This window comes from Mustela lutreola, chromosome 11 (assembly GCF_030435805.1).
Source record: "Mustela lutreola isolate mMusLut2 chromosome 11, mMusLut2.pri, whole genome shotgun sequence".
Taxonomy (NCBI): domain Eukaryota; kingdom Metazoa; phylum Chordata; class Mammalia; order Carnivora; family Mustelidae; genus Mustela; species Mustela lutreola.
Genome location: NC_081300.1, coordinates 46,998,817 through 47,024,783, shown reverse-complemented (window position 1 = coordinate 47,024,783; position 25,967 = coordinate 46,998,817). Strand labels below are relative to the sequence as shown.

General features: G+C 41.5%; 1 protein-coding gene across 3 annotated transcripts in view; it reads left to right on the top strand.

Moving 5' to 3' along the window:
• Positions 1 to 25,967, top strand: part of LAMA3 (laminin subunit alpha 3) — a 263,581-nt gene that overhangs the window by 207,515 nt on the left and 30,099 nt on the right. For all 3 annotated transcript variants that reach the window (XM_059140351.1, XM_059140352.1, XM_059140353.1), the window contains 18 exons: positions 4,163 to 4,273; positions 4,383 to 4,494; positions 4,732 to 4,899; positions 6,075 to 6,271; positions 7,473 to 7,589; positions 8,217 to 8,371; positions 8,631 to 8,772; positions 9,592 to 9,694; positions 11,416 to 11,532; positions 11,634 to 11,813; positions 12,703 to 12,845; positions 16,278 to 16,448; positions 18,817 to 18,968; positions 19,125 to 19,287; positions 19,936 to 20,069; positions 20,923 to 21,067; positions 24,638 to 24,757; positions 25,122 to 25,255. In XM_059140351.1, the coding sequence (XP_058996334.1) occupies positions 4,163 to 4,273; positions 4,383 to 4,494; positions 4,732 to 4,899; positions 6,075 to 6,271; positions 7,473 to 7,589; positions 8,217 to 8,371; positions 8,631 to 8,772; positions 9,592 to 9,694; positions 11,416 to 11,532; positions 11,634 to 11,813; positions 12,703 to 12,845; positions 16,278 to 16,448; positions 18,817 to 18,968; positions 19,125 to 19,287; positions 19,936 to 20,069; positions 20,923 to 21,067; positions 24,638 to 24,757; positions 25,122 to 25,255 (2,564 nt within the window). The remainder of the gene's footprint in view (positions 1 to 4,162; positions 4,274 to 4,382; positions 4,495 to 4,731; positions 4,900 to 6,074; positions 6,272 to 7,472; positions 7,590 to 8,216; positions 8,372 to 8,630; positions 8,773 to 9,591; positions 9,695 to 11,415; positions 11,533 to 11,633; positions 11,814 to 12,702; positions 12,846 to 16,277; positions 16,449 to 18,816; positions 18,969 to 19,124; positions 19,288 to 19,935; positions 20,070 to 20,922; positions 21,068 to 24,637; positions 24,758 to 25,121; positions 25,256 to 25,967) is intronic.

The window sequence follows — 25,967 nt, the reverse complement described above, 5'->3', positions numbered from 1 at the left end:
GCTTTCCTCCCTCTGATCCAAAAGACGACTAGGTTTTTACGGCAGGAAAGTACTAGTGAACACACAAAACTGATACTTCTAAGTGAACGTTCTTTACTGACTGCATGTTTCTGGGCTAATTTTTCTTCTAGAAACCTTAGCTAAGTATCTTGCATTCAGAAGAATCAAAAACAGATTTGCATTACATTGGTATTAATTCTTTAAATGTTTGATGGCATTTTCCAATGAAGCCATGTGGGCCTGAGATTTTCTTTGTTGGAAGATTTTTTTTCTGTTTTGGGTTTTTTTTTTTTTTCAATACACCATAAGTTTAATCTTTAAAAACTAGATATGGGACTATTGGGGTTATATATTTCTTCTTGAGTGACATTTGGTAATTTGTGCTTTTCAAATAATTTTTTCATTTCATCTAAATTATCAAATGTATTGACATAAAATTGCTCATACATTTTCTATTTTATTCTTTTAATATCTGTAAAATCTGTAGAAATACCCTCTCATGGATTCCTGATATTGATAATTTATGTCTTAGCTCTTTTTCTTAATTATTCTGGCTAGAGGTTTATTAGGGTTTTGTTTTGTTTTGTTTTAGATTTTATTTATTTATTTAACAGACAGAGATGACAAGCAGGCAGAGAGATAGGCAGAGAGAGAGGAGGAAGCAGGCTCCCTGCTGAGCAGAGAGCCTGATATGGTGCTCGATCCCAGGTCTCTGGGACCATGACCTGAGCCGAAGGCAGGGGCTTTAACCCACTGAGCCACCCAGGTGCCCCAGGTTTATTAGTTTTAATGATATTCTTATTTCATTGATTTTCTCCATATATATATTTTTTCCTTCTTCTTGCTTTGGGTTTAATTGGCTATTCATTTTCTAGTTTCTTAAGATGGAAGTTTATCTTACTGATTTAAACCTTTCTTGTTTCTATTATAAGTATTTAATGCTATGAATTTCCCCCAAAGCACTACCCCAGCTGTATTCCACACATTTTGAAAAGCTGCGTTTTCATTTTTGTTCAAGTCAAAAGATTTTCTAATTTCCTTATGATGTGTCTTTGACCCCTGAATTATTTGGAAATGTGTTAATTTCCAAACTGGACATCTATCTTCCAGGTAACTTTTTGTTATCGATTTCTAATTTAATTCTGTTGTGGTCAAAGAATATACTTTAAATATGATACCAGTTTTTAAAAAACGTGTTGAGATCTCTTTCATAGCCCAGGATTTGGTTCATCTGGGACTATATTCTATGTGCACTTGGAAAGAAGGTGGCCCAGAGGATATCCAAGAGGAGAATAAGGCCTCAAGTGTCCCACAGAGTCAGAGTCGGGCTTCCTGGGGGAAATGAAGGGCACTTCTGCCCATGAATGGAGGCTTAAAAAAAAAAAAAAAAACCTTGAAACTGCTCAGTGTTCAGTGTTGAACAATGAGTACAGGTGAAACTAGAAAAGCTATAGACGTGATTCACAAACCAGGGTCTGTACTGGAATGTGACATCCTCAACATCACGTACAAGACTCAAGCTGCCAATGTAAGATCTGGTTCTGGCCTTGGGGATCTAGGGTGGGAGTGGTGATGACCATAAGGTCATTGGTCAGGACACAGAGAGCACAGAGAGAAAGGGAGACAATATTTACCTGCAGACATTGGAGTAGACAAATATCAACACAAAAGATATCCAATAGAAACAACCATTAAGAGATGAGTTCCCTCTATAGAAAATGAAAATCCCAAGACAATCAGAAAATTATTTTGAGGAATTAACAATTCAATCGAAAGAACAAGAAATTAGAAAATTGTTAAAAACACTAGAAACTAAATAAGAGGGGTAGATATGAAAAGATCCAGTTGAAAATCATGGAAATGAAAAAAAAATTTACTCATTGAAGTAGAAGAATTCAGTAGAGGAGATAAACCCTAAACTAGACATAGTAAAAAGAGACTTTGGGGAAAGTTGACTCTTGAACGGTGTGGGGGTTAGGGGCACCAACCCCCTGCACAGTTGAAAATCTTCATATAACTCTGATTCCTCAGAAACTTAACTAATAGTAGCATACTGTCGACCAGAAGCCTTACCAACAGCAAAAATAGTTAACACATTTTTTTGTGTAGGTATTGTATACTGTATTCTTACAATAATACCTAATTTTTTCTAATTTTTATGTTATTTCTAGGCTACATGGTTCATCTGTAAGTTTTTTCAAATTGTTACAAATATCAAAAAAATTTTCCAAAATATTTGTTGAAAATAAGGTCTATGTATAAGTGGACATAGGCAGTTCAAACCTATTTTGTTCAAGGGTGAACTTTGTGTAGCAAAAAATCATGCTAGAAAAATGACTATTTTCCATCCCATCAGGGTAAATTTTAGTTCATGATTAGTTCAGACTTAATATAGAGAGGAAAAAGCCATTGTGTTTGGAGAGAAAAAGAAGCCACTGGAGTCACTTTGCTGTCATCAATATAACCAACACTGCACCTCTTCAACAAAGGGCAGGGACCCAGCAATTTAGTACTGGCCTTAAGAGCCAGACTCTGTGGTAAGTGCTTTATTTAATTCTCACAATGTCCTATGAGGAAAATAGTATTATCTTCATTTACCAGTCATGTTAAAACTAAGTAACTTGGTGGTTACTAGGTGGTTCTAGAATTCAAACCAAGATCAAATTCCAAAGACCACACTTTACTACCCACTCTACTTATCTAGGTATTCTGCTAACATTCTGTAGGATGCCTCAGCTTTCCCACAGTAGAATTAAAAGAGTTCTATTTTAGATCACACATACCCTGAAAATTCACTAGGAATAAGCGTGAGAAGGGGAATGACATTTTTGAAGGTTGATGTTATGTGACACTTCAGAACATCATCTAAACAACCTGGCAGTGTAATATTATACTCCCCGATTTACCGATGAAGGAGATAAAACTCAGTGAGGCTTATTTACAAAGTGGCAGACCTCGGGTTTGGACCTAAGCTGTAAAGCCTGTGTTCCCTCCAACACTGGCTCTCTCGCATTGCAAGTGGAGGTGATAATGTTGCTTTTTCCTGTACATTTCTTCAAGGAATTAACAAGTTTTTTTTCCAAAAAAAAAAATGAAAATGATCACCAGTCTAGATATTATGCGCAGCAATGTCACCCTCTAAAAGTAATGAAACAGTTTAGTACCCAAAATGACTGGATTCTGGTCCTTAAGCAATCAGTGGTCAGCTCGACAGCTGTGGCATGGATAAGTCAGTCAACTTCTTTGGACTTCCATTTTCTCATTTGTAATGTGAGAGCGTTCATTTAAATGAGCTCTCAATTCCCTTCCTGCCATCAGATTCTTTGAATCTAGTGGGTCCTTCGCTAAAGTAGCCTTCGGCACTGCTTTTAATATTGTTAAATATAGGTTAATGGGCACCCGGGTGGCTCAGTGGGTTAAAGCCTCTGCCCTCAGGTCGGGTCATGGTCTCTGGGTCCTGGGACTGGCCCCCTTCAGGCTCTCTGCTTGGCGGGGTATCTGCCTCCCCGCCTCTCTCTGCTGCCTGCCTCTCTGCCTACTTGTGATCTCTGTCTGTCAAATAAATAAATAAAATCTTAAAATAAATAAATAAAAGTTAAAAGCAACACAGTGTATTACAGTCTGAAATGTAATACACCAGGTAGGTGGTACCATCCTCATTTCTTTAAGGTTAGGTCACTAATTCAAGTAAAGTATCTCTGATCTCTTCATGTTTTTAAGTTTATTTTAGAGCCTTGTCACAACTTACGTCATAGAATAGATTCTTGGGGCACCTGGTTGACTCAGTCAGTTGGGCATCTGACTCTTGATTTTGGCTCAGGTCATATCTCAGGGTCGTGAGATGGAGCCCCCTGTGGGGCTCCACGCTTAGCACTGAGTCTGCTTAAGATTCTCTCTCTCCCTCTCCCTCTGCCCCTCCCCATACTCTCTTGTCTCTAAATACATACATACATACATACATACATACATAAAATCTTAAAAAAAGAAAGAGAGAGAGTAGAGTCTTCAAGTAGCCGATTTCAAAGAACCCAACCTTTTCCTGTGGACCTGTATTGGGCTTGCTAAATGAATCTTTCTGTATCATTACCAGGATTACCAAGTTGATAGGACTTACTCCAAAATTCTGCTCTAATGTGAGATTAACTTTGCATGTTACTTTCAGAATCAGTTACTCACCTACCGGTCTGCCATTTCAAATCACGGATTAAAAATGGATGGTCTAGAAAAGGAACTGGGTAGTTTGAATCATGAATTTGAAACTTTGCAAGAAAAGGTAAGATGTTACGTCAGTAACGTTTACTTTTTATTGTTACTGTCCCCAAAATATTGATAGCTCTGCCTCCCCAAAATGGTTTGTTGCTAATGAATTTATTTTCATATAGGTTCAAGTAAATTCCAGAAAAGCACAAGCATTACATAACAATGTTGATCAGACCATCCAAAGTGCGAAAGAGCTGGACACAAAGATTAAAAATGTCATCCAGAATGTGCACAGTAAGGAGTTACTCAATCCAATTAAATTTTTTTTTATTATTATTACATAGCCTGTTCTGTGCCCTGAAAGAATTTCTCCTAAAGAGTTCAACACTATGGAAGGGATCCTATAGTGACACTAAAAAACTAATATGAACCCTCCATAAAAATCTCTGTGCTTTTTTTTGTTTGTTTGTATTTTAGTAGTCGACCGGAGTACAGAATTCCCAGTTTAATAAACTACTTGATGTTTTCTAGTTCTCTTGAAGCAGATCTCTGGGACCAATGGGGAAGGCAACAACCTGCCTCCAGGGGATTTTTCCAGAGAGTGGGCTGAAGCAGAGCGCATGATGAGAGAGCTACGGAACCGCGACTTTGGAAAGCAACTGAAAAAAGCAGAAGCTGATAAGAGAGAGGCTCGGCTCTGTAAGGACCTTCCCAGAGCCTTGCATGCTGTCCATTTTAGTGGGCTTGAAATACAGTGTGCAAAGTACAACAAAGTCGGGTCCCTGGGTACAGGTGGAAAGACTTGTCATTTCACTTTACAGGACTTTTTTTTTTAAGGTTTATTTATTTATTTTAGAAGGGTGGGGGAAGGGCAAAGGGAGAGGGAGAAAATCTCCAGCAGACTCTGTGCTGAGCCAAAATCAAGAGTTAGAGCTTCAGTGGACTGAGCCTTCCAGGCACCCCAACATATACAACTTTTAGAGCAGCATGTGAACCTGGGTAGCCTTTCTGAGCTACCAAGAGGTGGTAAGAACATAACATCTTACCATCATGCACAAAAAAAAAAAGAGAGAGAGAGATTCTTCTCCTAAGACATTAGATACTGAGACCTCCTTTTCCTTCTTAACAACATTTTTCTTCTTCATTCAACTCCACCCAACTTTCTCATGGTATCATTTTTTAATGGTCACCTCACCACCATCGGGGTTGGGAATCACAAATTGATATTAGCACTACTATTGTGGAAACCAAAAACTGGGTGTAGATATTGAATATATCTAAAGGCTCTGGTAAGAGACAATGCCTCATTAGTTCAAAACTGAGAAACACAAGTCTGGTGCATAGTTTTTCAAAGAGTGATCTTTCTTCTCTAATAAAATGGTACTTCAGTGGCTAATATACAGATGGTAACAGTTTCCTTTTACGATTTGTGGTGTTCAGATTTAATAGTAGTGTTTGCTTTTGACGGAGGGGACAGTGTTAGTTTGCAGTTAGTAGTCGGTCACAGTAGTAGTAGTAGTGTTAGTTGGTAGTGTTAGTAGTACTATTTGGAGTATGTACTTTACCCTCTGCAGGTCTTGTTCAAGTGCCAAGACTGGCCGTGAAACTTGGGATCAGTCCCCTAGTTTCTTGGCCTGTCCTTTTCCATATCTGAAACATGAGACTGATATTACTGTTTTCATGTGGGTTACATATGCACACATAGCCATGCACACAGCAGGTGCTGCATAAATGTTAGTTTCCTTTCCTGTTCCCTTATAAGTTCAAAGAAAACCAGGAAATGAGTGGAAACTCGATTCTTCTTCTGTAGTCTTTATAGTTTAGCTTCAAAGTACTCATGTCTCAAGTGAAAAACAAAATGTGATGTATTCCAGTGCTGACTCGGATTAAGAGCTGGTTGGAACAGCACCAAGGCGAGAACAGCGCCCTTGTTAAGAGTCTACGGGATTCTTTGCATGACTACGAAGCCAAACTCAGCGACCTCCGTGCCATGCTACAGAAGGCAGCTGCCCAAGCAAAGCAGGCCACTGGCCTCAACCAAGAAAACGAGAAAGCTTTGGAATCCATCAAGGTGGGTCCACAGTTAGCATCTGCACGCTTTCATTAATGATGAGGCAGAGGAAGCAGGTATCTTTAACAAAGTGGCTTGGCTGGGCACCTGTCCACACATCTAGTCTGTGTGTGTCTGTCTGTATAGCAGATGCTCATCAAACAGGAATCGGGAATTAAATGCAAAACCAAAGTCATTCCTACTTCTCAGTCACCAGAAAAGATTGTGAACTCAAACCACAGAGAAAGCGGAGCAAATGGCTTTACCCCCGCCCCGGGCTGACGGAGTACTGGAGGAATAATGTTGCCAAGTAGATGAGAAATGAAACCAATATTGCTATCATTAAATTCAAGGATATAATATATGTTTTAAATAAGCGACTTTTTGTGTCAGCTGGGTAAACCTCATTATCATAATCACCGGCAAAGGCATTTTAAGCCATTATCTGCATTACAGGAAATAGATTAAAATACAGGCCTCATGCAGGAGCTGCAGAGACAGGGTTTGGAGCCCAAGATTTCATAGTACTTGTGTTTTTTCAGTGGTGCACATTGTATGCTGAGACAGCAACACGAGCTTGTGGCCTTAAAAAATGACAGAAAGGTCAGAGGGAAGTAACACAGAACTGAGCCCCAACAAGAAGAATTTGGTAAAAGAAAATAAATAATATCTTAGTAGATGGCAATCCGCTTAACTCCAGAAAACTCTTTAGACTGACTTTGCTGTTGGAAGTCACTGATGACGCCAGTGTCACCGATGATGATGATGGAGCATGATCCAATTTTGTCTTGGAGCTTTGGTGGCTCCCCAGGTCCTGTGTGCTCTCTTGTTGAGGACTTTGAAGCACCTGTGTGTGCCCATGGGGCCTGGCGCATAGACGATGGTGATGGTTGGTGCTGATTTGTTTAGTGAAAATCCCTGATTCTGCTTCACAAAGCAGAGCTGACTCATCTCATTGGCCCAGTCACTGCCGGGATAGGAAGCTTCTTCCCCAGCGTTAACTGTTGTTTTCCTGGCATGGAGTTTGATGAAACCATGACAACACACCCACACAGCAAAGGGAACTGATTTCCCCTCGCTCTGTAGTTGCCTAGATGATCTTTAAGTTCAAGAGAAGCTCCAGGCTCTGAAATTACTTCTCCGCTGCAGTCCCAATGACTGGGCCTCTGCCTTCTGATAACATATCATGTCGTTCAAGCAGATATTCTTTTTTTCTCTCCAGACACAAATCCAACAAACGAATTCCCTGCGGAGTGATTTGTCCAAGTACCTAGCCACGGCGGACTCTTCCTTACTGCAGACCAACGTGCTCTTGCAGCAGATGAGGGAAAGCCAGGAGGTAGAGACAAACTGCTTCTCCAGAAAACTGGAAAAACATTCAGATTGTATACGAGGAATCTAGAATATGGGCTAATCTATGTTTTTTCTGCAATAGATGTCTTTTAGATGGAAGGAAATAAACCAAAATGTTTACCGTGCTGCCCCTTTGGGGTGCCGCAGTGCCAATGATGGGTCTTCCCTCTGTCTAGTCCTATCATCTAATTAGCCCACAGCAAGCAAAGGTTGCTTTTGTGAAAACGAAACGAAATTGGAATGCTGTTTTTAAAATATCAAGCCTACTTTTACTATTAGTGGGGCCTATCTAGGACTGATCAAAGATTGACCCCATTAGCTGCCCAATGGGTATTTAGGAAATATCTTTTATAATCGCTACTTTTAAATCAGAAAAAAAGGGTTTGGTTTAGTACAACTTTACCCTAATGATAACAGTGTGCTTTTATAAAACTTGCCAAAGTGGGTATCCACCATAAGAAAAAAGTTCCAAAGTTGGGAAAAGTTAGAGTTCTGTCAGTCCCACTGCCGAAGTAATGCATCCCGGGAGCCTGAAATTTATGAGAGTTCAAGAAAATGGCATATGCATTGTTTGCTTCAATTGGACACTGTCTCTGTTTACCTGGATACATAGGAATATGAAAAGTTAGCTGCCACTATAAAGGAAGAAAGACACAGGCTAAATGACAAAGTGAGAGAATTCTCCCGGTCCACCAGCAAAGCGTCCCTGGTGGCAGAGGCAGAAGCGCATGCGCAGTCTTTGCAAGAGCTGGCGAAGCAGCTGGAGGAGTAAGTGAGCCCCGAGGTCTAACTGAACGGGGAGCTGGAGCCTAGTGTGCAAGCCTGCCCGACAACTGGGTCTCCAGAACAGGGTGGAGGGTGGGACCCAGGGCCCTGGACAGGGGTTTGATTCCCAGCTGCGTGCACGCCGCCTCTGGTCTTCCATTTGCCCAATGAATCTGGGAAGCTGGGGGAAGAGGCCGGTGGAGAGGGCCTCCGCTGCAAGCAGTGGGGACTGCTGGAGCCCTTGGCCCGCACTGTCTTTCAGGATCAAGAGGAACACCAGCGGGAATGAGCTGGTGCGCTGTGCAGTGGACGCCGCCACGGCCTATGAGAACATTCTCAACGCCATCAAAGCAGCTGAGGACGCCGCCAACAAGGCCACCAGCGCATCCGAGTCTGCGCTCCAGGTGGGCACCTGCGCTGGGACCCTTTCTTTTTGTATGCACTGAGAAATATAAACAAGCATTATTGTAAATCAGAATTCGTTGTATAGAATAGACGTGAACTTGCTCTAGATGCGGACCATTTCTGTATTTCACTTGACGGTCTTGATCTGTGCTGCACTGCTGAAAAAACAATTTGTAAAGCCAAATGGAAATTACACTGATTGTCAGTGTTGAACCAAGATGGGTGATATATCCTGCCCCTTTCTAGGAATGATTTAGGCTGTGATTAAGTATTGACATTTACCAAGGAAGAGAAAGATTTTATGGACAATGTGGTGATCATTTATTTCCCGTATTTGTCTTCACACCTAGGCATGCCTTAGCGTCCTATGGGGCCTTCTCTGCACCATATAATATTCCTATACCTAAAAATAAAAAACAGAATATTAGACATCAGAGAATTAGGAGACAGGCCTTCTTGGAAGGTTAAAGACGTTTCTCTCCCAAATATTGAACACCCAAAAGCAATTCAGTTCTGTCTCAGTTATTGAAGAGGGTATTGTGCGGACAGGGAGAAAAATGAAATAGGTGTTACATAGGTTGTCAGTCGGTCACCAGGGAAAGGTCTGCTTCCCTAAGCCTTGAGTTCTCTATCTCCCTACAGCCCTAATTATATCTTTTAAGAAACAGTTTGTTTTTTTTTAAACCTCTTTCCCACCTTTGAACCTCATCCTTTAAAGACTGAAGATAAGACTTTTCAGAGTAGGATGAAAATCTCCCTCTGGGTTTCCTACCGTGTGCCACTTACTTGCTGGAGGCTGATGAATGCTTTGCTTTCAGACAGTGATAAAGGAAGATCTTCCTGGAAAAGCGAAAACCCTGAGTTCTGACAGTGATAAACTCTTGAAGCAAGCCAAGATAACAGAGAAGCAGCTGCGACAAGGTATTAGGGTTGGTGGGTAGGGGGTGGCTGGGATAGCCAAGGGCTTGAGAAGGACCTATAAGACCAGGAGTAGTAGCAAATTCTAGAAGCAGATGCTCTCCTGGAATCTCAGTGTCAATGCAGATGATACCTTGTAAATCCAAGGTCTATTTTATAGATTTGAAGTTTCTACCCAACATTCTCTCATGTACTAAAATAACAAGAACCTCATGAGTATACATAAATCTTAAAGGTGACAGGTCTCTTTGGGCCGGGACTTGAGGGCCTATTTCATTTAATCCAAAGGTGACCATGACATTGGAGATGTACACAATGTGCAGGGCTGGTTTCTCATTCAAGGCCCACATAATAATTCCAGGTCACTGGGGCTTCAAAGTTTCTTAAATCCTAGAGTCTTAGTAGGTAAAAGTACCCAAATTACTACTACTGTGAAGCATGAGAATTTTTGAATCATAAATTTTATCTTTGAAAAGTTCCCATTTGCTTAATTTTTTTTATAAAACAATTAAACCATCTCAATCTCACCAAATTCCAGTGTTCTGAAAATGCCGTCTCTTGATTTTTCTCTGGTCTCTCTTGTTCCTTCATAGCCAAGAAGTCATCTTAGTCCGTTTAGTGATTAGATGGCCTTCTGACAGTAAACAAATGTATTTTTCTTTTTTTTTTAATTAAAAAAACCCTAATACATGAAAAATCACATCAAAAAAAATATGTAGTGACATAGAATGATTTGCTTCGCACATTGCAGGAATTAAAATTTCCTGGTATAACATCTCTTCCCTTTATAAAATCTGAGCTAAGAGGTGAGGTTTGGTTTTAAATAGGATTAAAATACTAAGACATCGGTATTTTTTCTTTTGTTTTCTACCAAGCTTGATTGCTTCTTTTTACCTTTTGATTCCCTTCACCCATTTTCCCCAACCCCACCCCCAGGTACAGACAGCCCCTAATATGTTCCCTGTATCTGTGAGCTTGTTGTTTTTGTTTTGAGGGTGTTTCTAGAGTCCACATACAAGAAAGATTGTGTGGTATTTGTCTACATTGTTATTTAAATCAGTCCTAGAATCACAATTTAAACCATATATCATCATTGGCTCTTCAAGCATTCACTGGTCATTTCCCATGACCCCAAATGGCAATATCATCAGCGAGGAATGTCTGTGAACTCCTTCCCTTTCACTAAATGGTTTTAAATGTGTCAGTCTGGAAACAAACAAACAAACAAAGCCTCCTTTGTGTGTCTATTTGCTTGGATAAGGCTCTCTCAATGGCACTTCTTTATTATATTCTGACGGAAGAGGCATTCTTTCTGCATTATTCATTCATTCATTGATTCATTCAATAAGTATGCCCTAATATCAAGCTCCGACTACTGCCAGACAATGCACTGTGACACAGCAATGAAGAGGACAGTCACCTCTTTTTCTTACACTAAGAGACATTTGCCCCGAGCAGAGGCAAGTTTAAGGGAGTTAAACCTCCCTTAAAAGATTAAGCCTCTCCATTTCTTCTGAGGAGCCTGATACCACAGGCTTGGGAATGCTCCTGGCCTCTGTAAGCAGAGTGCCCTGGAACTGTGGGTCTAGGCACCTACAGTGGGTATCTCTGAGATGCACATCTGCTCACTGCTCTGCCAATGCTGGCTACTTCAGGCGCCACCAATACCAATGGAAGATCAGAAACCATAGGTAATTGCCTCCTGATGCTTTGTTTGATTGTAGAAATCAGCCCTGCTCTCAACAACCTACAACAGACTCTGAAGGTTATAACAGTTCAGAAAGGGTTGATTGACACCAATATCACCGCCATCCGTGATGACCTTCGTGGGATACAGAGAGGTCAGCATCTCCCTACGCCGCCCCCGCACCCCGCCCCCGGTCCTTGGCTTCTTTTTTTCCACCATTTCAGATCCTTAAACCTCCCTCTGTGTGTGCCTTAGATGACATCAGTGGTATGATCAGTAGTGCAAAGAGCATGGTCAGAAATGCCAATGACATCACAAATGAGGTGCTAGATGGGCTCGGCCCCATTCAGACAGATGTGACGAGAATTAAAGATACGTATGGGAGCACACAGCGTGAAGACTTCAACAAGGCTCTCACTGATGCGGATAACTCAGGTATCAGGACATCTTATCCATTTTGTGCATTGTTACATGCTTTGGTCGATTTATTTAAATTCTTCCCTGGTAAAGCCCAAAATTAGAAATTTAAAATATTAGAAAGTGGAGCACCTGGGTGGCTCAGTGGGTCGAGCCTCTGCCTTTGGCTCAGGTCATGGTCTCAGGTTCCTGGGATCGAGCCCCACATTGGGCTCTCTGCTTGGTGGGGAGTCTGCTTCCCCTTCTCTCTCTCTGCCTTCCTCTCTGCTATGATCTCTGTCAAATAAATAAATAAAATCTTTTTTTTTTAAATATTAGAAAATAGTTTCACATAATACATTAAAAAATATGGGTATTCTATTCATTAGACTAGGTAAGATTTTTTTTAATTCATTAACATTGTTATTGATTTTCCATTTTATAGAGTAGAGATACAGATCCCTTAATCATGAGGTATTAAGTTATAATTGATACTAAGGATCAAAAAACAGAGGTTTAGGGGCACTTGGGTGGCTCAGTGGGTTGAGCCTCTGCCTTCGGCTCAGGTCATGGTCCCGGGTTCCTGAGATGGAGCCCTGCATGGGGCTCTCTGCTTGGCGGGGAGCCTGCTTCCCCCCACCCTACCTGCCTACTTGTGACCTCTGTTTGTCAAATAAATAGATAAAAATCTTAAAAAACAAAAACAGAGGTTTATTTTCTTCTGTAGTGGTCAAGAAAGATGATTTGATAACTAGATTGTAGGTAAAAATCCATGATGTATTTAGGGAAGGTATTACCTGACTCTGAGTCATCCTACCCAATATTTGGGGACCAATCATAACTCTTGACAAATATTGTCAATGAGAAAATCCTATTTAACCTTTTCTCAATTCACATTTATAAATTTGTTTTGTCATCTCACCAACAGTAAAGAAATTAACCAATAAACTGCCTGATATTTTGAGCAAGATTGAGAGTATCAACCAACAGCTGTTGCCACTAGGCAACATCTCTGATAATGTGGACCGTATCCGGGAGCTAATTCAGCAGGCCAGAGATGCTGCAAATAAGGTAGGTGTGTCCCACATCATCATGCACCAAGGCTCGGTCTTTGAGAAGTTACCACATTCACCAAGAAAGGGAAGACGTTTGTTTACACATGAAATGGTTGTCTTTCTTCTAATTCTTTGGTGGTTTGGAAAGTGAAAGATGACTTTCTTCTGTCAACCTTCAAAAGCACACATTACCTTCATGCCCTAAATGATCTGGTATGTCAGAGACCTGAAGCAGTTTCTTCCCCACTGAGTTTATGCAGGCGGGATGAAGTGTTTTCCAGAGCCCATTGGTGAAGTGTTATTGCAAGTTCAAGTAAGGGTTCTATCATCAGAATATGCTGATATGATACTGCACAGATCCTACTTTCTTATTATAAGTTGAAAGTTGTAGAATCCACCTTTACTGAGGACAGAGGATGATAGCAGATTTTCTTCACTGGAACACAAATTCATCAGCCTTTCTCGTTTAAACCTGACAGTATTTACCTGAATTCCTGACACTTCTCTCTCAAGAAATTGTTTTGTCCTAAAACAATATTAATGAAACAGCTTGCATTTTTCATCCACCCCCTTGTGAGATATTTGGAGACAGAGGGTCGAGAAACCAAGTCAGAATATCACTGCCCTAAGGACACTGGTTGATTCCAAGGCTCACTATTACTTCTTTTGAGTCCTAACGTCTGGGAAAAGAGAAGAACTCTTAGCGTAAATCCTTTAGCAGGGGGGTTCTTGGGTGGCTCAGTAGGTTAAGTGTCTGCCTTTGGCTCAGGTCATGATCCTGGGATCCTGGGATGGAGCCCCACATCAGGCTCTGCACTCCTCAGGGACCCTGCTTCTCCCTCTCCCTCTGCCTGCCACTCCTCCTGCTTGTGTTCTCCCCCTCTCTGTCGAATAAAGGAAAAAAGTCTTAAAAAACAAAACAAAAGAAAAACCTCTAGTAGAAAAAGAGCATAAGGCGCAGTTGGAAGACACTACTTTTTCATACCCACATACCCATTCATGCTTTATAGAAACCAAAATGAGAAATAGTATGTTTCTAGCTTTTGCCCTTCTATGTTCATTCACTAATTTGTCCAACAAAATTTGAAATGTATAATACCGTGGTTAAGAACTTGTTAACCAAACCAGAGTGCCTTGGTTTTGATCCTAGCTCTGTCACTTATGAGCTGTAGGACCTTGGGCCAGCCACTTTACCTCTCTGTGCCTTATTTTGTTTATCTGTAGAGGAGGGTACATAATAAGATGGCCCCCAAGAGATTTTTAAGATTAAACTATGTAATGTAAAATACGCCCTGGCTAATAGTACCATGTAAGTGGGAAATAATAAAATACAGCTTAAAAAAAGCCAGCACTTTTGAACACCTGGGTTTTGTGGCGCTCTTCTGGGTACCCAGGACAGAGAGATTAGGAAGCCATAGTCCTGGCCTCAGGTACTCACCAGCTGCTAAGTGCTGCAGCTGGTAAGCAGGCTAAGAAGCTGGATAAAGCTGTGTTGAGAAGGTCTTGACAACACTCATTTCTACCTGGAGAGTCTCAGAATGGTACTAAAGGACATGTAGAAGAATGTTCAATGTGACACAGCTTGTCATCACAAAAAATAATTGGAAAAAAAAGCCAAATGTTCATCAATAGGAAATGGCTAAAACTGTGATAAATGTATACAAATGTATACAATGTATACAATGTGATCAATGTATGCATGCCACAATAAACATAAATGAGCTGGAGCCAATAGGTATGTCAACATAGATAAATCTACAAACAGAGGGAGGCCAAAAAAACAAGTAGTAGATGAGTGTGTAGAGATACCATTTATATTAAAATATTTAAAACATGAGAAATAAGACTAATTACAGTTTATAAATAGATGAATTTTGGTGAAAATAGTACAACATTAGATTCCTATGCATAGGAATCTAAATTCAGGTTCTGAAGGCCTCTGAGGTGGGAGAGAGGAACGGGGACAAGGTGAGATTTGCAAGGAGCTTCAGTTATACAACTTATGTGTAGTTTATTAAGAATGTAGTGAATACACAGGTATATTCTACATCGTTTTATGTATACATGAGATGGTTTCTTAATTAAAAAAATTTAAAAGACTGAGAGTTTTCCAGGTGACAAAGGACATGCCAGGAAAGACTCAGGTTGTGGTTGGGTAGACTGAAGGGCAGAGGGGAGGAGACAGAGAGGCATCAAATGAGCTTGTAAAGTGGGTGAGGGGTGCTCAGTCACAGCACGTTTGAGAAATGACAGCCCACACTACTGCTGAGTACGCCATTCCAACATAATACCTTGCATAAACCAGGTTTTCCATAAATATTTAAATGCTTGATAGACAAGATATACTTGGTGCAGGTATCATTCCAGGAGTCATTCTTTAGATTATTAAGGAATATTTATTTTCTGTATTTGAATACCATCTACCCAAGCTGGTCCACAGACCAGCACTCATCAGAGAAATTAGAAATTTTGTTATTGGTCCATTATATATAAATATAAAGCTGAAGGTATATGTCTAAAAACTTTTAAGAATTTGAATTGCCTCAAAATTCAAGCTTGGGATAGTAGATCTGTATTTTGCATACCTTCTTTATTTCATTTCTCTAATAATTTCATTTTTAATATATTTACAAAAGTATTGTTCCAGGGAAGATTAGAGAGGGGGAAAAATGATCCTTCACCAACTGAATTTGAGAAGCACTGTTTTTAGAGAGCCCTGATGCATTCATGTTTAAGGAGTGAATGCCTATAGTAAATGCAACTGTAACATGTAATATATATATATATATATTTTTTAAAGATTTTATTTATTTATTTGACAGAGAGAGATGACAAGTAGGCAGAGAGGCAGGCAGAGAGAGAGAGGAGGAAGCAGGCTCCCCGCTGAGCAGAGAGCCCGATGCGGGACTCGATCCCAGGACCCTGAGATCATGACCTGAGCCGAAGGCAGCGGCTTAACCCACTGAGCCACCCAGGCGCCCTAACATGTAATATATTAATCAGGAATGATTCCTTAAAGAATTTATTTTAAAAATATTTTTGATGTGTTATATATCTACGACACACCAGGCACCATGCTAAGTGCTTCCATACATGCTAGGTCATCTGTACAAAACCTTCTAGGGCTGCAGCATAATTATATTATGATTATAATAAAGATTATCATTTCTGGTGCAGAGAACTAGATGCACTTCTCAAAGACCCCTGACTGGCAAACAGGAAGAACATGAATGCTTTGTTACCCAGCTCCTGAAACACCTTCATGAGTGTATAAGCCAGATCTAAGAGACATGCACACTCCTTTGCCCTTTATCATAACAACTGGGAAATGCTGGTGTAGAGCTGAAAGGAGTCGTGGCAGAGTCCCAGGCTGGCCCTCTGAGCATACCCAGCATACCCTCTTCCCTCACAGAAGAATCTTTAATGACATAGATCTTTTCCCTCACAGGTCGCTATCCCCATGAGGTTCAATGGTAAATCTGGAGTTGAAGTCCGGGTGCCAAATGACCTAGAAGACTTGAAAGGATACACATCTCTTTCTTTGTTTCTCCAAAGACCTGACTCAAGAGAATATGGGAGGACGGAGAATATGTTTGTGATGTACCTCGGAAATAAAGATGTAAGTATTCCTTCAACATTTCTCTTGTTTTTAGAACAATATGGCCTGAGGATTTTTTTTTTTTTGAATATTGTTTATATATTTGCTGCATGACCACCACATTTAGTGGCCCAAAGCAACAGTAAAAATTTATTATTTCACACTTTCTATGGTATGATGTTCAAGAATGGCTTAGCCAGATGGCTTCTTTCAGGGGCTCTCATGAGGTGTCTCGCAAGGTGTGGGCTGGGGCAGCAGTCATCTGAGGGCTTGACGGGCGCTGGAGATTAGCTTTCAGTTTGGCTCCCTCACATGCCTTGTGAGTTAGCACTGGCTGTTGGTGGGAGGGATTTTTCATGCCACATAGTTCTCTCCATAGGGCTGTTAAGTGTCCACATGACACAGCAGAAGGCTTCCCCTGGAATGTTGCTGGGGTGACCATGCCGCCATCACCAACCCACCATCATCTTTGTGGGTTGAATTGTGGCCCAGAAGAATATGTTTGTTTTTGTTTTTGTTTTTTTTAAAGATTTTATTTATTTATTTGACAGACAGAGATCACAAGTAGGCAGAGAGGCAGGCAGAGAGAGAGGAGGAAGCAGGCTCTCTGCTGAGCAGAGAGTCCGATGCGGGGCTCGATCCCAGGACCCTGGGATCATGACCTGAGCTGAAGACAGAGGCTTTAACCCACTGAGCCACCCAGGTGCTCAAGAATATGGTTTTTGAGACACATGTCTCAAACGTGTCATTGCCATGTGCACAGCAGGAAGAAATCCCACTGGTATGTCAACAGATTCCACCCCCTCTGATGGCATCACAAGGGGCAGATTGTTATCTGTTGGCCTTATCCGATGGAGATAAAATGTTTAAAACATGAGAAATAAGTCTAATTACAGTTTATAGATAGATGCATTTTGGTAAAAATAGTGCAACATGCCCAGTGGGCTCAGCACATGACATATGTGTGTATACATGCGAGCACATGCACACTAGGGGTTAAAGTTCGGCACCCCTCCCTAAACAACCAGGGCAATAATATCAAAGCTTCATGGAAACCAGCCGTGGTTCTTCCTCACAAAATCGTGACCCTGCCCTCCCCCTCAGAATGCCAAGCTGCAGACCCTTCCCCAAGTGGGCAGGGGTGGGACCATCTGTGGATGAGGGTTGAAGTGGAATGAAGCCTCTGCTGCCTCATTAATAAGGCATGTAGTTGCCCTACTCTTTCTCATTCTCAATTATTCAAACCACTACTGACTGTTACAGGCATTGTGAACACTTCATTTTCTTTTTTTTCCTGAGAAAGAGAAAGAGTGAGCAGGGGAGTGGGGAAGAGGGAGAGGGAGAGAGAATCTTAAGCAGGCTCCACTCCCAGTGCAGAGCGTAACACAGGGCCTGATCTCACGACCCTGAGGTCACGACCTGAGTCAAAACCAAGAGCTCAATGCTCAACCGACTGAGCCTGACCTAGGCAACAGTTCATTCGACCAGTTGATTGTAGCCTTTAGTTCCTCCTCTTAAAATACATTTCTTCAACTTAAGTGTCAGAGGAAAAGGTAATTGCTGGCTGCATTAAAATATAATGGGTAAGAAAAAGAAAATGTCTGAAACATGGTTCTGGAAAATTCTGACCAATTAGGAAGTAATTGGCTATCATTTGTGTATGTGGGTGTTAAAGATTCCTAAAATTGACACTATTATTAATCACTCTCTAATGCTTTAAAATGTTGGTTCTTTATTTGTCGCTTTCTTAGGACATGACTTTCTGCTGTGTATTTTGACAAAATGCACATTACTTTATTCCTGCAACAAATTTAAACCATCTCCCTGCAGAGCACCCCACCCTGTATTTATGATAAACAGAAACTTGTTTCTTGAATGTCAATTTCATGTTATGTATATTTTACCACAACTTTAAAACTCCGTGTGTACCTTCAGGTGCTAGTATTCTAACAGAGAAGAAAGATGCATATGTAACTGACCTCACGTGATAACAGAGGGTTCTAGGTGTTTTAACAAAAGCATGCACAAAGTGTTAAGAGATCATTATGTGCTACAGGGAGAACAAAAATGGCTTATTTCCGGACTAAAATATAATGGAGACCTGAGTCTATATCTGGTTCATCTTAATGGCAAGTGCTTGGCAAATATTTGCAGATTGAGCGAAAGGGGGAGTGAATCTGAGTGCAATAATCTGGGAGCAAAGACAGTGCAGACATTATTAATTGTTTTGTCTGTATTATTCTGTGCAAAGAGGTACCTCATTCATTCTGTCTGGCCAAGGCATACTGTGGAAAACCCTTTAGTTATTTGAAATGCGCTCTCTTGGGATGTGAAGTTGAGAGGAGCAGTGTGTTTGCGAAATGTTCTGAAGTGGCCTTGATGTCCCCAGGCCTCCAAGGACTACATTGGCATGGCAGTTATAGACGGCAAGCTCTCGTGTGTCTACAACCTGGGAGAGCAGGAGTCAGAACTCCAGGTGGACCAGAGCGTGACCAAGAGCGAAACTCAGGAGGCAGTTATGGACCGGGTGAAATTTCAGAGGTACGACTCCCATGGCCTGCTGCTGTTTATTAATCTGACCCATACTCACGGAACTCCCAGTGTATGTACTGCTAAACCCCGTTTTCAGTATCTTGACTTTGACTTCTTCAGTGTTTCTATAACTTTTACATATAATTCTAACTTATTTTTAAACAGAATTTATCAGTTTGCAAGTCTAAATTACACCAAAAAAGCCACATCCATTAAACCCGGAACATCCCAATTCCATGAAATGGATGGTGGAAGCAGCCACACGCTCCTCAATCTGGATCCTGAAAATGTTGTATTTTATGTTGGAGGTTACCCACCTGACTTCAGAGTAAGTGTAAATGTTATTTCACTGAGCAAAAATATTTACATTGCACTTTGGCATAAGGACCTCAGGTCTCTATTTCAATTATCCATTATATATAAAATGGATTTCACTATATATTCTTAAAGCATATCTAGTGATAAAAGCTAACCGTTTTTGAGTACTTCCTGTGTGCTGTGATCTAGACTTAAGTCTATGAATTTAAATAGGCATCATTACCGTTCCATTTCGTGGATGAAGAAACTGAGAGAGTAGTTTAATAACTTGCCCAATGTCAGACAGATGGTAAATAACAAAACCAGGGCCTCTGGCTCCAGGGTCCCCATTCTTTTTTTTTTTTTAAGATTTTATTTATTTAACAGAGAGAGAGCACAAGTAGGCAGAGAAGCAAGCAGAGAGAGAGAGAAAGGAGGAAGCAGGCTTCCTGCCGAGCAGAGAGCCCAATGCGGGACTCGATCCCAGAACCCCGAGATCATGACCTGAGCTGAAGGCAGAGGCTTAACCCACTGAGCCACCCAGGTGCTCCCCAGGGTACCCATTCTTAACCCTGTGTTACAATGGCAGTTAAAAGTAATGGGCCCATACTTTTTCTTGCCCAACCTGATCATTGTCCTTAGTTGAATTCGATTTTTTGTTTCTTTTTTTTTTTTTCAGCTTCCTGCTAGACTGAGGTTCCCTCCATACAAAGGTTGTATTGAGTTAGATGACCTCAATGAAAATGTTCTGAGCTTGTACAACTTCAAACAAACTTTCAATCTCAACACAACGGAAGTAGAGCCTTGTAGAAGGTAAAACAAACAAACAAACAACAACAAAACAACCAGGAACTAGCGTCTCTGTAACTATGATTTTTGGTAACTTGCAGTTATATTACGTGTAATAAAGGAATGAGCCAATGAGATTGCTTTTGATGTCACGGATAGCTTTGGGCCAGTAGATCTTAAATTATGATTGCATGCAATACTACTAGCCCACCCCTAAAATTTCCTCATTTGCATAAAATATTAGATTGATAGAGTTTTCCCAATTTTTGATTTTTTGAAAAAAAAATCAATACTTCTTAAATTTTTGATGCCTCCTACCACAAAATATTCAATATTAGATGGCACCTGATTCAGGCACAAATTACATATTTACTGTAAGCTTCAAAAAAAAATTAGTCCACATACTACACCATGACTTTCTAGGTACGCTGACACCTGAAACTATTTGGAAATTGTTATCTTAAGCTCCTGACCTTCCCTATAGTTAAAAGGATTTGGGCAAACTGCGACTCCAAGTTAATAAATTATTAAGTTAAAAAATTATTTCAAGTTAATAAATTATTAAGTTAAAAAATTATTAACTTGAAATATAATTTTATACATTTCACAGTCTTCAGCTGCTAGGCCACATCTTCCTAAGAAGATATTTTCAAAGGGGATTCCAACTGTTACGTTTTTCGAGGTAGGGTTTGATTACCATAGAGCCTAAGCGCATACCAAGGAGAAACAGTTGGCTATTTTCCTGTTCTAAAGATGTTTCTTCTTGAACAAAATCATGACAGCTACATTGCATGGGTTTTTCTCAGTTTTCAGAGAGCACACTTGAGTGGTGGTCCTTTGCTGCTGTGTTGTAATGTATGGTCATTGATGTTGACAGGAGAAAGGAAGAGTCAGACAGAAATTTCTTTGAAGGTACAGGCTATGCTCGAGTTCCAACTCAACCAAATGCTCCCATCCCAACCTTCGGACAGGTGATTCAGACCACCATGGATAGAGGACTGCTGTTCTTTGCAGAAAACAAGGTATTCTATAACAAACATCCAAATAACCAATTTGGACAATCCAAATTGTCCACTCAATTAAGCAAGTTTGGGATAACTGGGTTATTATCAGTAACTAGCTAGATCTGAAAAAGTGTGCCAATGTTAGCTGCATCTTTTCTCCTGGCCTAAGTCTGCTTTCTTTGGCCACGGGAGTGTGTGCTTTAATGAGGCAAGTAATTGGGAATTTGAGAACATGCCACCAAACATGCCATTGTCACTTGTATTCTTCGAAAACCACGGTCCGCCTGATAATCTACTTAGTCTGCCTGAAATCACATGACAACCTTCCAGGGTGTTTGAGAGACTGACTTTCTGCTGTTTGCATCTTGGTCCCACTCTTGCCAGGCTCTGTGGAATTATGTCTCTTCAGCCTGACCCTCGGCTTTCCAAGACCTGGAAGCTTTTCTGTTTTTTTGTTTGTCTGTTTGTTTTTAAAGATTTTATTTATTTATTTATTTGAGAAAGAGAGAGTGAGAGAGAGCTTGAGAGGAGAGAAGGTCAAAGGGAGAAGCAGACTCCCCATGGAACTCGGAGCCCGATGTGGGACTCCATCCCAGAACTCAAGGATCGTGACCTGGGCCAAAGGCAATCACTTAATCAACTGAGCCACCCAGGTGCCCAGCACTTCTGTTTTTAAGCCACTGAAGTTTCTGGAGGCCATTCTTTTTTTTTTTTTTTTTTTTTTTTTTTTTTTAAAGATTTATTTATTTATTTATTTGACAGAGAGAAATCACAAGTAGGCAGAGAGGCAGGCAGAGAGAGAGAGAGGAGGAAGCAGGCTCCCTGCTGAGCAGAGAGCCCGATGCGGGACTCGATCCCAGGACCCCGAGATCATGACCCGAGCCGAAGGCAGCGGCCCAACCACTGAGCCACCCAGGCGCCCTCTGGAGGCCATTCTTAAGTCTAGTTTGGGAAATCCAAAGTGTATAAGTGATGAACAGCGCCATCTGCTCAGAGATGGGTCTGGAGTGACTAGTCCTAGCAGTAGGGCCTTCGGTGGTTGCTCTACAGGGAGCATTTCTGGAGAAATGTGCATCAGCCCTTGGGATCTCTGTGAACATGGGATTGATAAGGAGCTTGGGATTTGACCAGCCCCTTCTGCCTGCAGGGTGGGGACACAGACCTGATCCAACTCTTCTCTCTGAGGCTGGTCTTGACCCTCTGGGAGATTTTAAGGCTGAACCAGTTCTGAGGGTTTGGGAAGGTCCTGACCTGCCAATAGAATTCAAGGAGCTGAGAAGTCACACAGCATCTTCAGGGCCAGGTGGTTGTTTCCTAAAATGGTCTTCTTTGTACTACCTTTTGAAGTTCTCAGAGACCAAGAGCCAGAAGTACCACTCATATTAGAAGAAAATTTATGGCGCCTTTAGTAACCAGATAAGGGAAAAATGATTGTGAGCAACGCTGTTGAGCAGAGTGGTTCATTACTCAACTGACGTGACTCAGCAGTTGTCAAGTGTGATGAATGCTAACTGGTTCCCAAAAACAAGATGTGGGGTCCAGATAAGAACTGATGTTAGTTTCTTTTTTTTTTTTTAAGATTTTTTTTTTAATTTATTTGACAGATAAAGATAGGCAGAGAGGCAGGCAGAGAAAGAGAGAGGAGGAAGCAGGCTTCCTGCCGAGCAGAGAGCCCGATGTGGGGCTCGATCCCAGGACCCTGGAACCATGACCTGAGCTGAAGGCAGAGGCTTTAACCCACTGAGCCACCCAGGTGCCCCATGGACTGATGTTACTTTTATGTAAGGACTCTGTCTGAAGACATCAAAGAGAACCCTTGTTATCCAGGGACTGTGGAAGAATAAACATTTAAGCCCTACATCATAAACTCCTCAGCATATCTTTCTAAGGAAAGGGCTGCTTCAAGTATGTGCTTTACGCAGGAATAAGGATGCAGTGGCTGCCTTCAGGGACCTTCTATTCTAGGGGCACCTGGGTGGCTCAGTGGGTTAAAGCCTCTGCCTTCAGCTCAGGTCATGGTCCCAGGGTCCTGGGATCAAACCCCACATTGGGCTCTCTGCTCAGCAGGAAGCCTGCTTCTCCAATTTCTCTCTCTGCCTACTTGTGATATCTGTCTGTCAAATAAATAAATAAAAATAAAATAAAATAAAAGAACGTTCTATTCTAGAGGGGAAAGAAATACTTAACAAAGCTGTACTCATTAGTTGATTAATTAAGTCATCACAATGGCCATGAGCGGTATAGAGGAAAAGTCTGAGGTGAATGAAGATGAATAAAAGACAAAAGGATAGGTACTCTGAGACCTGGAGGGAAGAGAAGACAGCATTTGGAGGGGAAAGGCAGACAGGTGATCCCTGTGGGGAGAGGGACATAAAGAAAGCCTGGAGGTGGGAAGGGCAGGGAGTGCTCAGGGACAAAATGGTGGCCCACATGGCTGGAGCAAAGAGAGGCAGAAGAAACTGAAGGAGAGCTTGGGGCTTCACAACATGTGCTGAGGAGTCGGAGCTTCCCCCAAGAGCAAAGGAGGGTAATATAATGTGCTCACGCTGGCATTTCCCATGGAATGCTCTGGCTGTAGAGTGACAAGTGGGTTCACGAAGGGACAGAGTGGACATGGGGAGGATGGGGCATTACTGCTGTGTAGTCTGGCTAGTCAAGTATGACTGACCCTGGGTGGCATGAAACGGAGAGACAGTTAAGAAATGGGGGGAACTGACAAGATTTGACAGGAAGGGAGAGGGAGGAATGTTAAAGAGTGACGCCTAGTAGGCTCGTGGCTGGCTTAGCAGGGTTCTTACTAGTGAGAGAGAGCAAGGAATAGAGAGCAGTGGGAAGGATGGAGAGAAAGGCTGGACTGCCGAGAGGCATGTGGACCACAAGCTCTGCTTGTGGGATTCAAATTTGAGGGATCCAGGAGTCACGTGCAGTAACAATAAGGTTACCCGATGTGTGGACCTGGCCCCAAGAAGACAAGTCTAGGCTGGAGAGAAGCATCTGGGCTTCGTGGGCCCACACCTGGGTTGGGCCTGTGAAAGTGACTATGATTTTGAGGCAAAGAGAGGGCGGCAGGGGAGAAGAGCTCCTCTGTGGGCCCTCGAGGAACCCCTCACATTCAAATGGAAGGAGGGGGGCTGGAGGGAGATGAGGCAGCAAATGAGGTTGAGACAGCGAGCCACCAGCGAACAGAGGGAGGCAACGATTGGGGGTTTCACTAAGACCATACCGCTCTCCAATATGTGGCGGCCATCTTTTCAAATGGTATTAATGACCTGTGTCTTTTTCCTTCCCATTTGTGCTTGCTGGTTAGGGATCACATGAAACAAAATCGTGATCACAGTTGCATGTATTACACCTTTCCCGTGTGCCGCTACTGGGCACAATGTGGAACACGACTTAGAACACTTACCCGTCGTGCCCATCCTGGCAGCTGGATATTACAGCACTGTTGTTCCTGTTAACTGAGGAGGGGGCTGCGGCTGAGAGTAGTTTGTGACTTGAGAGTAACTTGAGTTCCAGTCCTCTAGAGAAGGAGATTCCTCCTTCTTCTGTGGAATCTTCTGGTAAATGTACATTGTCTCTGTGCCCTAGGATCGCTTCATATCTCTAGATATAGAAGATGGCAAGCTCCTGGTGCGATACAAATTGAATTCAGAGCCACCGAAAGAAAAAGAAGTTACACAGGTTGTCAACAATGGAAAAGACCATTCGGTACATCTTTTCATTCTTTTCACGTGAATTATTAAATGTCCTCAGTCCTTTAAAATTAAGTCAGCACCCAGAACATTTTTCTATTCCCAGACTAACTTATTAAAAGAGGAGGGACACCTCCTTTCAAAATCTGAGTACCTGGGCATGAAATATGTATATGGGATATATAAGACATGATTAATTTCAAACATTTCTATTGAAATGTTTCACTGTTATATTTTTATCCATAAATGCTGCTGCTCAAAGTCTTCCTATCACGTGTATAATCAATCTGAAGGAAATAAAAACATAATACCCCTGACCCATGTTGAATAGGATTCCTTAATTCCCCATTGCTTACTGACTCATCTCTCATTCATTTTAGATACAGATTATAATTGGAAAAACCCAAAAACTTATGAGGATAAATGTGGATTTGGTTGGAAGCCTAATTCACGGTGACATATTTGATTTCAGCACATATTATCTGGGAGGAATTCCAATTTCAATCAGGGAAAGGTAAGATGATGTTTCTTTAAAAAAAAAAAAAAGATGCACTCTCTGAGTGGTTATGGTTATGATTGCTACTAATTAGTTTGCCTTTTTAAAGTCTAGCAAGAAACAAATACAAAAAATTTAACTTTTCAGTATTCACAATGTTAACCAACAGAGTCAAACAGATTATAAACACCGGATTACGGGACTGGCCACTGAAGGAGAGTGAAGGAGCCATGGGTCACCCCTAAGTGTAATTCTCAGGGAGAGAGAAACCATAGGGGATATGGTTGGTGTTGACAATGCTGCCATTAAGAACAGAGGCTGTGGCCCTGGGGTCCCTAACGGTAGCATAGGAGAGTGCGGCAGTTCCATGGCCTGAAAAGCAGCACTAGGCACTGAAAGTTGGGGTTGCTGCCTTCAGGAAGTGTCTCTAAAATCTAAGGCATGTCTGTATGACCTGCCCCTTATGTGTTATCAACAGAACAGGTGCATAACTGCTTCCTGGATAATGAATACACAGATGAATTAAGTTAATTGGAAAGGAAGTGAAGCTGAATGAGAAAAAAAACAATACTACTTCGAGAATGCACTTTAAAATAACTTTTACATTTAAATTTGTTTGTATCCTCCAAAAAGGGTTTTTTTTTTTTTTTAAGATTTTATTTATTTATTTGACAGAGATCACAAGTAGGCAGAGAGGCAGGCAGAGAGAGATGGGGAGGCAGGCTTCCCA